Genomic DNA, 15,019 nt, shown 5'->3' with positions numbered 1-15,019 from the left:
ATGCCAGTAAGCCTGAAAGTGGGGCATTTGTCAGTGTCGGTGTCAGGTCCTACAGAGGGTGCAGTTGTGGTGGTCTGACCCAGCCTGCAGGAGCAGACCTGCTGCTGGGATGGAACAGGAACGGGAGCGGGAATGGTGTCTGAATCCTTCCAGGGCTAGGGCACAAGGCAGCAGCTCCCCAGCATCAGGACTGGGGTGCACCTTCACTGGCCAGGAGTGGAGCCCTGGGGAGTAGCACATGCATTAGGCATCTGTGGGCACGCTGTGTGTACGAGGCAGCTGTGAGTTTAGGCACTGAACTGAAGAGACATTTTTAGTCCTGTAATTTTGGCATGTAAATGAGGAAACAAGTGGGAGCTGATACCTCAGCACACACAGTTTGCTAGAACAGCGAGTTCTGTTTTGCCTCTGTGGCTGACTGGAGGCTGTGGTGCACAAGGCAGGGTCACCCACAGCTTAGAGAGCACAGACATATGGCTGCATCTAAATTTGCATTAAAAATGAAAATAATTGGGTTGTGCTGCAATATGCTGGTTCAAACTTCCATCCTGCACTGTTTTTTAGCTTTTTTTTAATGGGCAAATATTAATTCCAGGGAAAAGAGACAGACCGACAGCACTGATGAATACCAGTCTTCTGTTTAGCTACAACACAGACAGGGTATTGGCAGAGCAATTACAGGCTCCTGTCCCCAGGATGTTCTTTTACTGAGAGGAAAGCCAACCTGCCATTGCTTTCAGATACTGGGAGCTGCATTACAGCAAAGTTATTTAATAACAATGAGGAGCAAGGGTTTGCTCAATCTATATCTCCTGTAAACACACACACAAAAAAATCTTTGCTAGAAATCTAATTAAGTGCCCAAATGCACTCATTTAAAAGGTATCTGAAAATGACAATCAAAAACAATACAACTGGAATTTATATGAAACCTTCTGTTCTGAAAGACTGGAAAAGGAGATGTTAGCTAGAGCATGACCAGTAACAGCCCCTTGGGTCTCCCCATTCTGCCGTAGCTGACAGTCCCCCTTTAGCTTTGTTTTTGTTAATAAATTCAGCCATCCTAAAGACTGGATAAATAGCTTAGCATTTCTGATAATAATGTTTATCTCCTTTTAATTCTCTATTTTGAATGGTGATAGAGCACTGCTCTTCACTGCAATAGTATTAGCAGAGTCCTGTTCTGAGGCTTGACGTTTTTTAAATAATTTTCTGATCATAGCCCAGCACTTGGGCTTGTTAGGACAGCAGAGATCCCATCCTATTGATCTAGAGAGCAAAGCACAGCAAACCAGAACTGCTGTCATAACTGGAGAGTTGCTGATGTAGGAGATACTTTGAAGAACAGCAGATGTCTTGAGCTACTTTCAGCCCAGTTCCCTGGGAGAGATGACCTTTCAGTCATGCCATGTGTGTCCTTTCTCTCCTTGACTAAAAAATATTGACAGTTCTGAGGAAGCGGACATCTGAGCAGAGAAGACAGGTCTTGCAGTTGCCTTGACTGACAGCCTGTAATGTGAATGCAAAACTTATTAGATACTATTCATAGCAGGCAGGAAGGTAAGTGCCTGCCAGTGCCTGCTCAGAGCTACCCACAGGATGCAATTTTAAGATAAGTCCTTATTAACACCTCTCTTTTATATACAATGATATTGTTAAATTATTAATTCCCATGACATCCTGGAGGTTGCCTTTTACACCCTGCTCTTACAAAGGGAGCAGCTTCCTGCATCCATTTCTTGCTCTGATGCTGCAGTCTCCTACTACTCCTTACAATTCTGGATTGAACCAGACACTGACAAAAGCAGCACTAAGGACCACAGCTCAAGCTTGTCTTCACGAAAATTTAGAAGGATAGTTAGTGAGGGAACATACCCTTGTGGACATCTGTAAAATGTAACATATGGGCTGACAAATTCAATTGTCTTTATTGTAGAAAAACACTCTGAAACCAAAATGCCACCTGATCAACTTGTGAAACATCAGCATAGATCTTGTCTGTATTGTCTGTGGAAATGTTCTTAGTTTGCTGTCTAGCCTGTGCTCTTGATGTCATGTTTTCTCAGGAAGATGAGAGAGTGCAGAATGTTCTTCTCTTTGTATATGACTGTGCTTTCTGGGTGGTTTTCTTTCCTGTGTTTTGAAAGCAGACATAAGCAAGTGTTAATGAGCAGTTATGAAGGAGCGTCTACAGAGCTAGCACACATATGAGGCAGAGAGGGTACAAAGTCAGTACATCTGGCTGTGTGTATGATTCAGGAAAGCCATCTAAATGCTCTGTGTGCATTGTAGATCACCAGGAGAACAACAGGACCGTGCCAGTGCCCTGTCTAGCTCTGCTGCCGTAGTGCTCTGTAGCAGCTGCCAAGAGCTTGCCAGCCTTCTTTGAGTCAGTAGTAGGGAAAGAGGGAATCAGCAAAGGAAAACAGAATTAAACACAAAATAAGCATTTAAAATATCATATTCCATGTTCCATACACTTTGTACGTATGTTCAGGCAACACTTTGGTGTATTGGATTTTCTGAGTTTCAGCTCTGTTCTCCCTGACCTACCCACTTACCTCTTGGGCTTGTCATGTCTTTATGATAATCTCCTCTGCCTGGCCTCATCCCCATCAGCAGTACAGATCATCACACGTGGTGGGAACATGGTGTTCTTTGAGCTCTGCTTCCCTGGGCAGCACCAGATAGCTGTCTCACTTCACACTTATACCCCCATGGAAAATATTTTATCTCAATTAATAATAAGCAGTGAAAAACAAACTTGAAAAAAGTACTAGAAGTCATAGAACTTAGGCTGTCATACACAGGGATTTATGAAGCTTAGGGTGTTTAAGAGCCATTAGTAAAATAATTGCAAAATGAGTCAGTAGAGAAGGAGGTGCCATGGGGAAAAAAAGATCTGCAAAATATTCCATAAGAAAATGAAAACAAACAGAATTCTAGCCTTGATTCCAAGAACACCCTGCTAGGAAAAAATATGTATAGCTCCTTGAAACTGTTCCACAGGCAAGATTTTGGTTAAACAAACAAACCAGCCAAAAGAACCAACCTAATTTGTTGGGGGACCTTGCACAAGGTAATGCTCCCATGAGAAATTGAATCCCTTGCCCAGGACAATCTGGCTATTTTGAGTGCCTACAGGAGCCTCTCTTGCAAGGGTCTTTGTAATGGTGTCTTTGGCTGCATCAGAGAGATTCTGAACTCCTGTTCTGCTGAGTTTTTGCAATCCTGCTGGTCGTACTTGCTCAGTACATACCACAATGCTTTGACAGTGATTACCCGAAACTGCACAAAGATTTTCTTAACTTCTTAATTAGCTTCAAAAGACTCTTCTGTGTTACCATGTCTGCACCTGTGAGAACAGTGTCTTACCTATGTGCAGCTGCATCTGTTTTACAGAGAACTACCTGGAAGGAGCTCACATGTATGCCCCATTCTCTTCTTGGGAAGATGGATGTTTATTTGTACATTCAAGCATATAAAAAGTACCTATCATAGGTCTATACACAGAAGGAGCTCTTTGGGCTAATAATGTTCAAAATTCCCACCCCTACAGTTCCAGTAAAGAATATAGCATTAGTTTTATTGTGGAGGCAATTGGGTGCTCAGCCACTTTCTCTCAGGTCTGTCCATTGCTTCATCTATGCAGCAAGGCCTAGCCTAGCAGGACCAGGCAATTAATGTCCAAATTGATGGAATACCCTCATAGCCTGATATCCAACTACGTCACTGCTATGACTGCAATTTTCTTCTTATATTGAAATCATATCTGAAATTCCATAGAAATCTCCAAAGTATTTTATTTGAATCAATTATTTTGTGCTTGACACTCTGTAAGCCTCCATTTAATCTGGAGAATACGTGCCTTATAAGTTTTTCATTATGTTCTCATGCAAAACATCCTCACCAAGATAGTGGGCCTGTTTTCTTGATTTTATCCTTGTTACAGTAGTTCTTGACATAGGCCTCCTCTCTGTGACTCTTTTCCTTTCATTTTCTGCTTTTCTCTCTCTAGATCTCTTACCTAGATATCATATCTGCTATTTCATTATCATCTGATGAGCTCATTATTCTATCTTTATAACTGTAAAAACTGTTCCACTCCTAAATGTTCTTTAGATTCAGTGTTCTTCCTATCATCTCCCAAGCTTTGGTGCATCATTCCCCCATTGTTACTCAACCCTTCTGCCCTATGATTCTGCTTGTTCCTCTGTGGAACGGCTGCTTTCCTCCTCCTTCCTGTGGAGAAGACACTAGGAGCTGTGGAAGGTTCTTGACAGCTCAGATGGGCTGGGGCTGTATCTGAGTTTCAAGACAGCATACTGAAATTGTGGACGATCTTCCTTTCTCCAAGCAGCTCCCAAATGATCTGAACAGCTTTCTCCTGCATGGAGCTCTGCAGGAGGGCCAAAACCACCAACAAGTGATGTTACACTGTCTTTTCTCATTTTCCTTCTAGTTTGGGACAAAGGAAATGTGCAAGCAAAGCTTAACTAAAGCAGCATCTTATAGATTAAAACTATATCCTTGTATCTAATTTTTGTTGGAAGTCTTTTATTATTCACAGTTTTCCTGCTTTGCAGTGAAATATGGAATGGAAAAGTTTTTAAGGCAATGTATTCTCATACTGGTGAGCTTACTCTTACACTTCTTCCTGATACTAACAGAAGTCGTATGACCAATTAAATCCCTGTACAATATTGGTAGCTCTTGTTATCTAATCTCCCTATGAACACCAACTTTTGCCAGTGCTTAGCTCCTATACATTATAACATTTTAGTGCTTCCTGACACTTCAGTACAGCACCTTACATAAATTAAAAATACAAAAAAATCATTCAGAGCAGAGTTGAGTTTGTACATTGCTTATTACTTCTGGCCGGGTTATCATGTCAAGGTAAATATTATTATCTGCAGTAACTCTAGGGTAGAGCTCAAATTGCAAAAGCTGCATAGACAGCAGTTATAGGACTGAATGTGTAGATTACATTCTGTTTAGATGGCATACTGAAGACATAATACTAATGTGACCCAAGTACTTGCATTTAAATTTCATGTGGCCTTTCAAAACAGAATAAAACATTCAAAAAATCAAACCAAACCACCAGACCCACAAAGATTTGTTTTCCGTCCTTCTGCCAGGAATTTCATGTAATTTAAATTTTCTGACAGGGATTTTTCTCATACTGAAAGACAGTGGTAATTGCACAATAATATTCAGATTTAATCAGAAGGAATCAAAATAGTTATGCAAAGGGTAAGCCAGACTGTGCAAAGGTTTCTGTAAAGCTACGAGTCAATCAGATGTTTTGTAAAGTGTTTTAATATTGAACCAGTAGGTAGGAAAGATAGGAATGATAGGAATGGAAGTAAGTTGTGAATTATCAGAGAATGGGTGAGAAATGTTCTAACTTGGGAAAAATGTGGGAAAAGTCTTATAAAACAATAAATTAAGGAACACAAATGCTTTGCAAAGGAAACAAGCATGTGGGAAGACTCAGCTCTGGGAGAAGCTTTCTAGGTTGCAGGCTGACTGCCAAGCTGCAAACCTGGCCTAGATGAATGAGACCCATGTGGGAGGTGAGATGTGGTACAATTGGAGGCAGAGAGGAGAACTTAGGAAACTGTCTCTGGAGGGCTTGGAACAGCTGTCTCTGCTCTATAAAAACTTCCAGTGTCCCTTAAGGGCTAAGGATAGCTATGGTTTTTGCCTTTGGGCTATTAATTGGGAATGAATAGAGGAAAAGTCCTTCTGTACAAATGAATTAATGAATTATGTTTTCTTCCTTATGTGCATTTCTGTTGTTTGGTTGGGTTTTTTTAAATTAGTTCTCTTTGTGGAGTTGGGAATCCCTTTGGTCACATGGATTCACATCTAACTTTAGTAACTATCAAATTGCAAAAATCTTTTCTTGTCTTGCTTGGTTTTTTACCTGTACTTTTGCAAGCATTATTTTTTATTTTGGCAGCACCTTAAATAACACAATGGAAATGGCTGTTTCCAACTGCATAATGCTTAGAGGAATGTAATAGTTAGAGATGGAGCAGCAGATTACTTGTTCCCAATGGCTGTACATACAGGGCTTTCCTAAAATAATTCTCTGAAACAGGTATTAAGTTTTAGATTAAACTGTGTTAAAGTAGAATTTTTCTAAGGAAATATATTTGGTCCTGACTTCATCCAGCCTTGTATAAAGCCAGTAGCACTAGTGTACTTACTCTGATTGTGTTACAATTTTACCTGCTCCTCTTCCATACGTGTGCTCTCATGAGTTTCCTTTCTGAGTGTCTCTTGCTCAAGAGAAGTTTGTATGTTTATTGGAGATACCGAAACATGCCTAGAACATAAACATGTTCTTTATTTTCTTAGGATTTGAATTTTTTGAAACAAGTGCCAAGGAAAACATTAATGTCAAGCAGACGTTTGAGCGACTTGTGGATATCATCTGTGACAAAATGTCAGAAAGTCTGGAGACGAATCCCACCATTGCTGCCAGCAACCACAACACACAGCTGAAGGACACCCCTCCTCCACAGCAGCCCAGCTGCAGCTGCTAATGCAGCTATCAGCAAAGGCAGCTCCAGTGTGTTCTATTGCCAACAGAGTATTTATGAATGGTCTATATGCCTTTATTTATACTGTCTTATTAATTTATTTGGAGAACAGTCTTGTTTTACATCAGCTGTTCTAATATGCATATGGGGATGGAGCAGTTTTTAGCCTAAAAGGATGATCCATATTTTAGAACCTGGCTTTTGCATGCAGAGTGTATATTAATTTCTCTTCTCTTTTTACTGTTTTGTGTCACACTTCAGCTGGTGCCATGTCCTCAGACCATGTTTGCCTATAATTGTCTCTCACTTCACTGGTTTCAAGTTATATAGTTGAATTTTTAGGGTAGTGGTCAGGGTGTTTTGACTTAGCTTCCTGATGCCACTTGTGTATTTTCCTGACTGAAAATGAATTTAGAAGTATTCCTGTAGTGAGCAAATCCCTCATTCTGCCAGATCACTTGTACAAGGGACACTTCCTGAGCGCATCGCCTTGTAAAATCCACACTCACTATGTTACACATCCTGGCTGACTGAAAACTGCAGAAATCAGAAGAAAGTTAGGTCCTGGGCCCAAAGCCATCAAAATTCTCAACTGTTCATCAACAATTTCCAACTGGATGTGGATATTCAGTCCAGAGTCTCAGAGATATTAGGTACTGTTTGGACAGCTAGTGTATTTGCTTTTACATAGGAGCTGCATGTCTAGCTAATAATTTTCTGAAACTAGAATTAATTTCTCATTCCATAATTTTGGAGATCCCAGTCTTACCTACCCCTGTCGTAGAAGGCTATTTTGCTCTTTCCATGTCTGCCTGCATAAGACATTAACCACACAGTCCTATATTATGTCAGACAGAGCCAAATCCATTGTGTTTGGTTGTTCATAGCCAAAAGCTGCCTTGTCACATTTCTGTCAAACCTGCATGCTTCAGTTTTCAGAAATTTCATCTCCCATTCAGTCACTGAGATAGCTACCACCACAGTGGCTATAAATGTCTGTATTTTACTCAGACCTATTGCAGAAATGCTGATGGTGTCAGTGAACTTAAGTTTGACCTGATTTTTTCTCCATTTATTTTGGCAAGAGAAATAGGATTTTTAAAACTTTAGGAGTGATAAAAAATTGTCAACATTTCTAATCTTAGACTGAATACATTGAAAAGATCAGCAAAAAACTGCGAAGATAGCAGAATAAAGTACACAAACTCTTTTATGGTCAAGTGTTAAAATAGTTATATTTTACAGTTTTTACTCCTCTAGTAATTGGTGGAAGTTTCTTACATCTGTGTCCTGAAGTACTTTGTAAAACTACTTTACTTGCATCATAGTGACCTTTTGTAACTAAGCAGCATAACTGAAGAAGCCCTGATTATTTTATTTTTCCAATTAGACAGAATTTAATATAGGGCTGACATTTTTTAAATTGTCAGCAATGGGAAAAATCTGAAAAATAAAATAAAAGGAAGTAACACATAGTACACTGAATGACTCACAACTGCAAAGAAATCCTTCTTTACAGTTTATGTTTTTTGAAGGTAACTTATGTAACTCCTGATACATAACACACTAAGATAGATAGACACTAAGAGAAAATGGCCACTTTAAAAAAATTTATTAAATAATCTAAATACACTTTGACACAATAAATGTTACTTCCAAACAAGGCATATAGACATATGTAAAAAGGATATGCCAGGAGGGTTCTACCCGGGCTGCCTAACTTAAATTTATCAATGCAGTCTTCAGTCTGGGTTTTTAAGCCATGTCTGTCCTGTTAACTAGTTTATTTAAGCAGTTTTCCCCCTAGTAGACATGAAGACTGATTTACCTCCATGAAGAGAAAGCACCCTTCTTTTCAGAGTGGAGGACCAGCCAGGTGGAAGAGGTACATGCTGTCCCAACAATGATCCTTTCTCTCTCTAGGGCGCTTTTTTCCCCCTCCCCCATTTAAGACAGCGTGTTGCTAAGTGTGCTGAGAGAGTTTCCCTCGTACATTTTCACACCCTAGGTGCCAGCTGATTGGAAAAAACACAAGCAGTACAAAGTCAAGCAGGCTTCATTTGAGATGGCTGCTGGGCAGTTTTCCATGTGTTTCTTGCTATGTTAGTGACTCCTGGCCAAGAAGAAGGAGCAGGAAAGCCTTGAGACAGAATTCAGCTTCAGCTCTCAAGTTCTTTAGATGAGTCTTAGGTTGTATTATTAGTCAGAACCATCTCAGGCAAGGAGGAGAGAGACATAATCAGGATTTTGGGTATATCCTGAATCATGCAGCTTGGCAAGAAGTGCAAGTATTCTTCTAGCTTTGCTCTGAGATGTTTGATGTAAAATTGTCATTTCCGGTGCACAGTGCAAGCAGGAAAAAAGACTTCAAGGTGTCCCTTGCTGCAGTCACACTTTGCTTGTATCCATTGCAATGAATTTAGACCCTCCCTGCCTGGCTATGACCATTTAGAATTGGTGGTAGAAATACATTATTAGCATATATCTTTTCAAAATAATTGAGAGATAGATTAAAAGTTCTGTAGGTTAATTGTTAATTGCTTTTCATTTTGCATCAGGAGTCTGGGCAGAAGAGTAACAGCAAAATCTAAGGAGAACCTCTGCTTCAAGTTTCTGAGGCAGCTAACCTGCTAGGCCACCACACATATTTGGCCTTCTGCATGAGATGGGGTGGCTGGGGGAAGCAGCTGTCAGAGTAGTGTTGTTCCTTAGAGGGCTAAAATATGTTAAAAGGAAAAAGCTTATCTGAAACACAGCAGCAGAGAATGAGTCTGTACCTAAAACCTCTTCAAAACTTTGTGCTAACACTCAGACATTGTCATGGCATTCAGGTTGATTAATTTTTAAAATGTTCAAATAAAATACTTGGAGTTTTTCAAGATGAGACTAAAACCCTGGGAAAACCACTCAGCCCTCTCAGTTGACCCTGTTTTGAGTAGAAGTTTGGAAAGGATGGCCTGTTGTGGTCCCATCAAACCAAATTTATCCTATCATGGCTTTCTCTGAAATTGAAAATGTGTGGAAGTTCAAGCAGGCTTTTTCTTTCCAAACTGGGTTACCTGCTGTGGGAAAAAGTAGGCTTTGATTTTCCATCACAGGTTGGCTTTTGCAGTCATATACTTCACAGCAATATTGAGTTTTCTGCTATACATTTGGTCACATTTAGATCATGAGCATCATGATCTCAGTGCCTCTCTCAATTACAACTTATCTTTTGTAGAGAAACAGTAAAGACAGAAAAGCTTTTGAGAAGTAACTTACCATGCCTTCCTCAAATATTCCAAGAATTCTGAGGGGACTAGCAGTGTTAGAATTTTCATTCTATGTAAAATTATTCCTTGGCCTCCTATGGGATAGAATACCCAACAGCAGCCTATGTCAATCTCGTTCAGTTCCTCTTGACTTACAGGAGAGAACTGCAATTTTCTTAAATCCAGGTAGGCTGAACGTTTTTTAAGAACTTGTTGCAACTTGATCAAGGGCCTAATTTTAAACTATCAATGCCTTGTTCTTCACATATATCAAGTATCAGGCTACAAAGCACTATATTTTGTGATGGAAGAGGGGAGAGCTCGGATGGAAACTGGGATAGCAGAAACAAAACTACTTTCAGCCTCATCACAAGTGAAAAAGTGAAAAAGTTCTTGCATGCCTTGCATTGATTTGTTGTACTTTCAACGTAGAAATAAAACTGAATGTTACATCAAATCATTGGTCCAGCCATAGATACCCCCTTCAGCAGAGATTTATCCAGTTGGTGAGATGCAGCAGTTAATACACAGAGTATTTTTAATCTGAGAGATGAGATGCCTTTGGGCAGAGAATCCTGAGCTACATAGTGCCAGCTGAAGCTGAACTAATACTACACAATCCTTTTTCTGAGTTATGATCTAGACTAAAGCTTACGGCAGCAGGCTAATCCTGTGCAGGGGCCATGCACCAGCCTTATCATGCTCTGACAATGTGCTGCTTTCTGCACCTTCAAGCTACTGGTCAGAAAATCCCTTGGGAGCACCCGGGAACATGGGGATTGTCTGGTTCCTGCGGTGCCTCGGGCAGCAACCTGCCGAACAGCCAGCCAGCCCTGCTGGGCTGAACATTCAGATGCATGTTTTTGATTCTTTTAGGAGTTCATGTTCACAAGTTACAAGTGCAACTGACTTAATACTGTGTCTGTTTTTTTTGGTGGTGGTGGTTAGTTTATTTAGACTTGTTTGTTTGGTGTTTTAAATAAATGTGAACTAGCCTAATTTTCTGCCAGAAAATACTCTTTCTCTCTGAACAGCTGTGTAAGTGACTCTAAGCTGGAATTGTTTATTCCTTTGTGCTTATACTTAATGCAACACCTAGAGAAATTACCTGAGCAATGACATCTATGTGGCCTTTTTCAGAGCACCAGTTTGAAAGACTAAATTTTCTCCCCAGTCTGCTCAGCTCAGCTGTACCACCTGCATCTTTATTTTGGAAATGAAATGTTATTTCAGGATGCACAAAATTTGCTGGAGTATGATCCTAACTTTGAGAATGCATTAAATTTGCCATTTTTGGGAGGGAAAAAAAGTAGCAAAAATTCTACATTTGATAGTTATGCATTTGTTTCTTTGGAGCAGACAAATGATGTTGGAATTGCATTCCAAGAGAAACCCCCTTACAAACTCCACCCCTCCCAAGCTACTATTTTCTATATTTCTTTTTTAGAAAAGAAAGTTTTATTTTTTACATTTTTACAGTCATTAACTAAATTTCAGTTCTGATAACAACCTGATTCCTCCTTGGCCTGTTTCATACAGACTCACGATGTATAAGCCTAGTTCTTTAGCATGACAGATTTAGCAATGTGGGACCATGAGTTTGAAGCCTCATAGATACATGCTCAGGGGGTTTAGCAACATATCTTCACTTATACCAACAGGGGAATAAGTTCCGTTAATTTGCAGCATTGATCCATACATTCTGACTCCAGATTCTCCAAGATTGATCACTTTTCCAGTCTCATTTAAAAAGGCAACATATTTCAATTATTCAAATGAACTCTACCAGTTTTATTTAGAGGTAAATGTAGTTCACCTTTGCAAATTAAGCTTTTTTTTTTTCCTTTTGCTTATCCATGGGTGTTCAGTGAAGCAGAATTTGTGACTACACACATATTACATGCACATACAGTAGTACATCATTGACACTCATTCATTTCCCACTGTTACTTGTTTATATTCAGTGCCACTTTTCCCAAATTTATCCTTAAATTGTCATTACTGCTGGAAATCAAATGTGTTACATTTGAAGACCAGAAGTTCATTAACCATGGTTCCAGCAGAGGTAGATGGCTTGTCATTTGTACAATAAGGTACTTGGTATCTGATCGGGGGGAAGCAAAAGTCCTCATTTCCCATAATTTCACATTCACCTATAACACACAAAAGTGAAGGTTAGATAGACATTCTTTACCACTTCTGGTGAGAAATCTCCTCAAGTAATTCTGACATGTACCTGCAACTAGTGATATATGAAATGTTTGTGCTGTAACTTTTGTTTGGTATTTTGTCAGTAATGTCAGATGTGTTGTGACTTGGTTGGACTGTCACAATGTGTAACTTATATACTAGCATTCGTGTATTTCAAATGTCTTACATGTTGCATGAAAAAAATGTTATAAAAATAGATATTTTTTCTATTTTTGAATACCTCAAAACTGAGGAATCATGGGCCAATAAGTGCAATATTTAATTATTTACTCAGTGTATATAAACTTGTGTGAAAGGGAGAAGCATCATGTATGTGTGATAAGCTGTTGATGATGCCTGTGTGGCTTAAGATTTCTAGTAAATGTACACGTCTTGTAGAAATATTATATAGTAAACACTTTACCAGTGTAGTAAGAATATTCTTAAGTAACTTAAGCTATTTTTAATATATGAGACTATGGTTAAAGATATTTGTATGTTTACTGCAAGTGCATGTCAATTTTACTTTTAGAGTTCTGAGTGTCCTTTTTTGAGAATTGTCATGTTACACCAACACTAGTGGGACAGGCCTTCTGTCAGAAAATGCTTTAAACCATTTATAAACTCTCTGCCTATGTTTTTTAAAGCATGTTCTCTAGAAGCATTAAAAGAACGCCTTAGAGCTCAGCATTTATGGTGAGCTAATTATTTTTTCTTAAAGAGTCAATTACATGCTCTGTCTGCCTGTATTGCATAATATCATGTGGTCATGTTTTCTTTAATCTGATACAGTTAATTCATAATACTTACCTGAAATAGTAAATAGGGGTACCCGATATTCTTGCAGATGACTTGTCAGACTTTGGTTGGTGCCCCAGTTTAACATGTTTGCAAACAGCTTCAAGGTCACAGTCAGCAGCACAGCAGAGTGGAAGGTGACCTTAATTGGTCAGTTTTGACAATTAAGTTTCTTAACTTCTCTAGATACTAAAGGTGGAAGATACCTCCTTAAAGATACTGACCCACATTCTTCACTCCATTTTTACATGGCCTTCAAAGTTCAGCATTTCCAGTATTAGGAATAAAGCCAAGGTACAAATGGAAACAAAATGCAGGTCAGAATCTGACCATGAAATTAAAAGAAGACATCCAATAATTTATTCCTACTTACTTACATAATTCTAGTGGTTTTCTAAGAACATGAGCAAGGCCATCAGTACTCAGCAGCACCCTTGGGTACATTTGGGACCTTAAACCCTGAATCACTGATCTGCCACGGGTTCCCAGCAGTGCCCATAGAGCCTGCAGAAGAGCTCATTCTCTTAATTTTTGCTAAATCTCCAGCTTCAAAGGCATGTGTCATCTGCATTGGGAATTTACTAAACAGAGACAGGCCACTGAGTCTGGGCCATGGAGAAGAATTGGGGAATTGGTTTTGCCAGACAATTTTCCTAAGAAAACCCCATATATTCACTAGTACCATGCTAAAAGGTACACAAGTAGATTTTTAATTTTTCTGATGCATTTTTGTGACAATATATGAGGTTTAATAAATTATGGGGGTTTGTTCCTTTGTTTTGATTTTTTTTTTTTTTAATTTGCTTGATCTGGAAAAGAATGAAATTCTAAGGCCTACAGGAAACCAATATCAAGGGTTTCCTTTCTGATATCATCAAATACATTCTCTGAGACAGCAAAGTAGCCACATTGCATTAAGTAGCACATGACAGTACTTGCAATGACCTGAAAAGTCCTTAAATTTTTTTTTTTTACCTAATGCCATTAAAATTTCTGCAAAATTATATACACCAGAGTGAAATGAAAATGTATGTAGATAGAAATTTGGGATTTCTTAGTATAAAAAGGAAATTCTTGGCAGCATTGTTGCTGAGCAACAAAGTAAGAGTCAGAATATGAGGCACAACTAAAATGGAAATGTACAGCCTGCTACAGGAGTCCCTAAACCTTTAATTGTTACGTGACCTGACAGCTCAAGGGCTGGCAGGTAATTTCACCTAGCTTTTTTAAAATTACTCACAGGCATGTGATTACATGCATGAAAATAAATGCTTTCCTTGATAACATGTAGCTGTTCTGGTTCTCTCAAACCAACTTGTTTGTTGAACTGTTCTTGAAGAAAAATTGATGTGTTTAGGATACCTTTGTGAGGGGGTGAGACTCAATCTGTGCCTTCTCCCCCGACTCTTACTGCAATATAGCTACTGTGGTTTTAAAAAATATGCTAGCTAAAATGCTGCTGGGTGATAAATTTTGTGAATCTTCTCCATAAATCCATGGGAGCTCTTGTCTGAAGGTTCAGTGCAAGTTTTATCCACATGGAGAGTTTTAATTCTGTGCTGACGTAGCAACCATGTGTATTCCATTGGATATTCTTTTTGTATGTGACTTCTGTATGCCAAGTGGATTTTCTTTGTTTATTTTTTTTTGCTGAAAGTTTTTTTTTTCCTTTTGCAATTACAATAAATATTCAAGAGACTATATTCATGAATATCTCAGTTGTGGTGATATGGTCTTACACCTCCCCCCTTCATTTATTTCCTTTAACTTACTAAAACTGGAATAGAATAACTTCATTTTTGACTAAATGATTGACAAAGATACCACCACATCTGCAATAATTCATTTCACTAATATCCTCTCAGTAGCACTGGTGACTGTAGCTCTTTATGAATTCCACAGAACTCACTGGGGACTTTGCCCTAATAGTCTGAAGGAGAAAGATTTGTTTGGCATTTCCCTAACAAAAGCACACTGCCTCTAAGCTGCCCTTTAAAATAGGGCAAAGTTTTTTCTTTTGATTTTTCATTGTCTAAACTGCTTAAGAGTATATGTGCTTTTTGGACGCAGTTATTACTTGATCGTGTAATCTTAGTTCCAGTGCATCATCTCAGTTGTGGTGGGTGGTTATTTCACACAAATTATGATGCATCACTGCTCAGTTTTTGCTTTTTCCAACATATACACACACACTTGTGCTAGCTTGAACCGTGCTGTGACTCC

General features: G+C 39.0%; 1 protein-coding gene across 2 annotated transcripts in view; it reads left to right on the top strand.

The window, feature by feature from the left end:
* Positions 1-14,416, top strand: part of RAB3C (RAB3C, member RAS oncogene family) — a 119,681-nt gene extending 105,265 nt beyond the window's left edge. For both annotated transcript variants that reach the window (XM_058824138.1, XM_058824139.1), the window contains one exon: positions 6,373-14,416. In XM_058824138.1, the coding sequence (XP_058680121.1) occupies positions 6,373-6,560 (188 nt within the window). In that variant the 3' untranslated portion in view covers positions 6,561-14,416. The remainder of the gene's footprint in view (positions 1-6,372) is intronic.
* Positions 14,417-15,019: the final 603 nt, after the last annotated feature.

The sequence above is a fragment of the Ammospiza caudacuta genome, chromosome Z, assembly GCF_027887145.1.
Source record: "Ammospiza caudacuta isolate bAmmCau1 chromosome Z, bAmmCau1.pri, whole genome shotgun sequence".
Taxonomy (NCBI): domain Eukaryota; kingdom Metazoa; phylum Chordata; class Aves; order Passeriformes; family Passerellidae; genus Ammospiza; species Ammospiza caudacuta.
The sequence above is the reverse complement of the archived record's forward strand: the minus strand, read 5'-3'. Positions and strand labels throughout refer to the sequence as shown.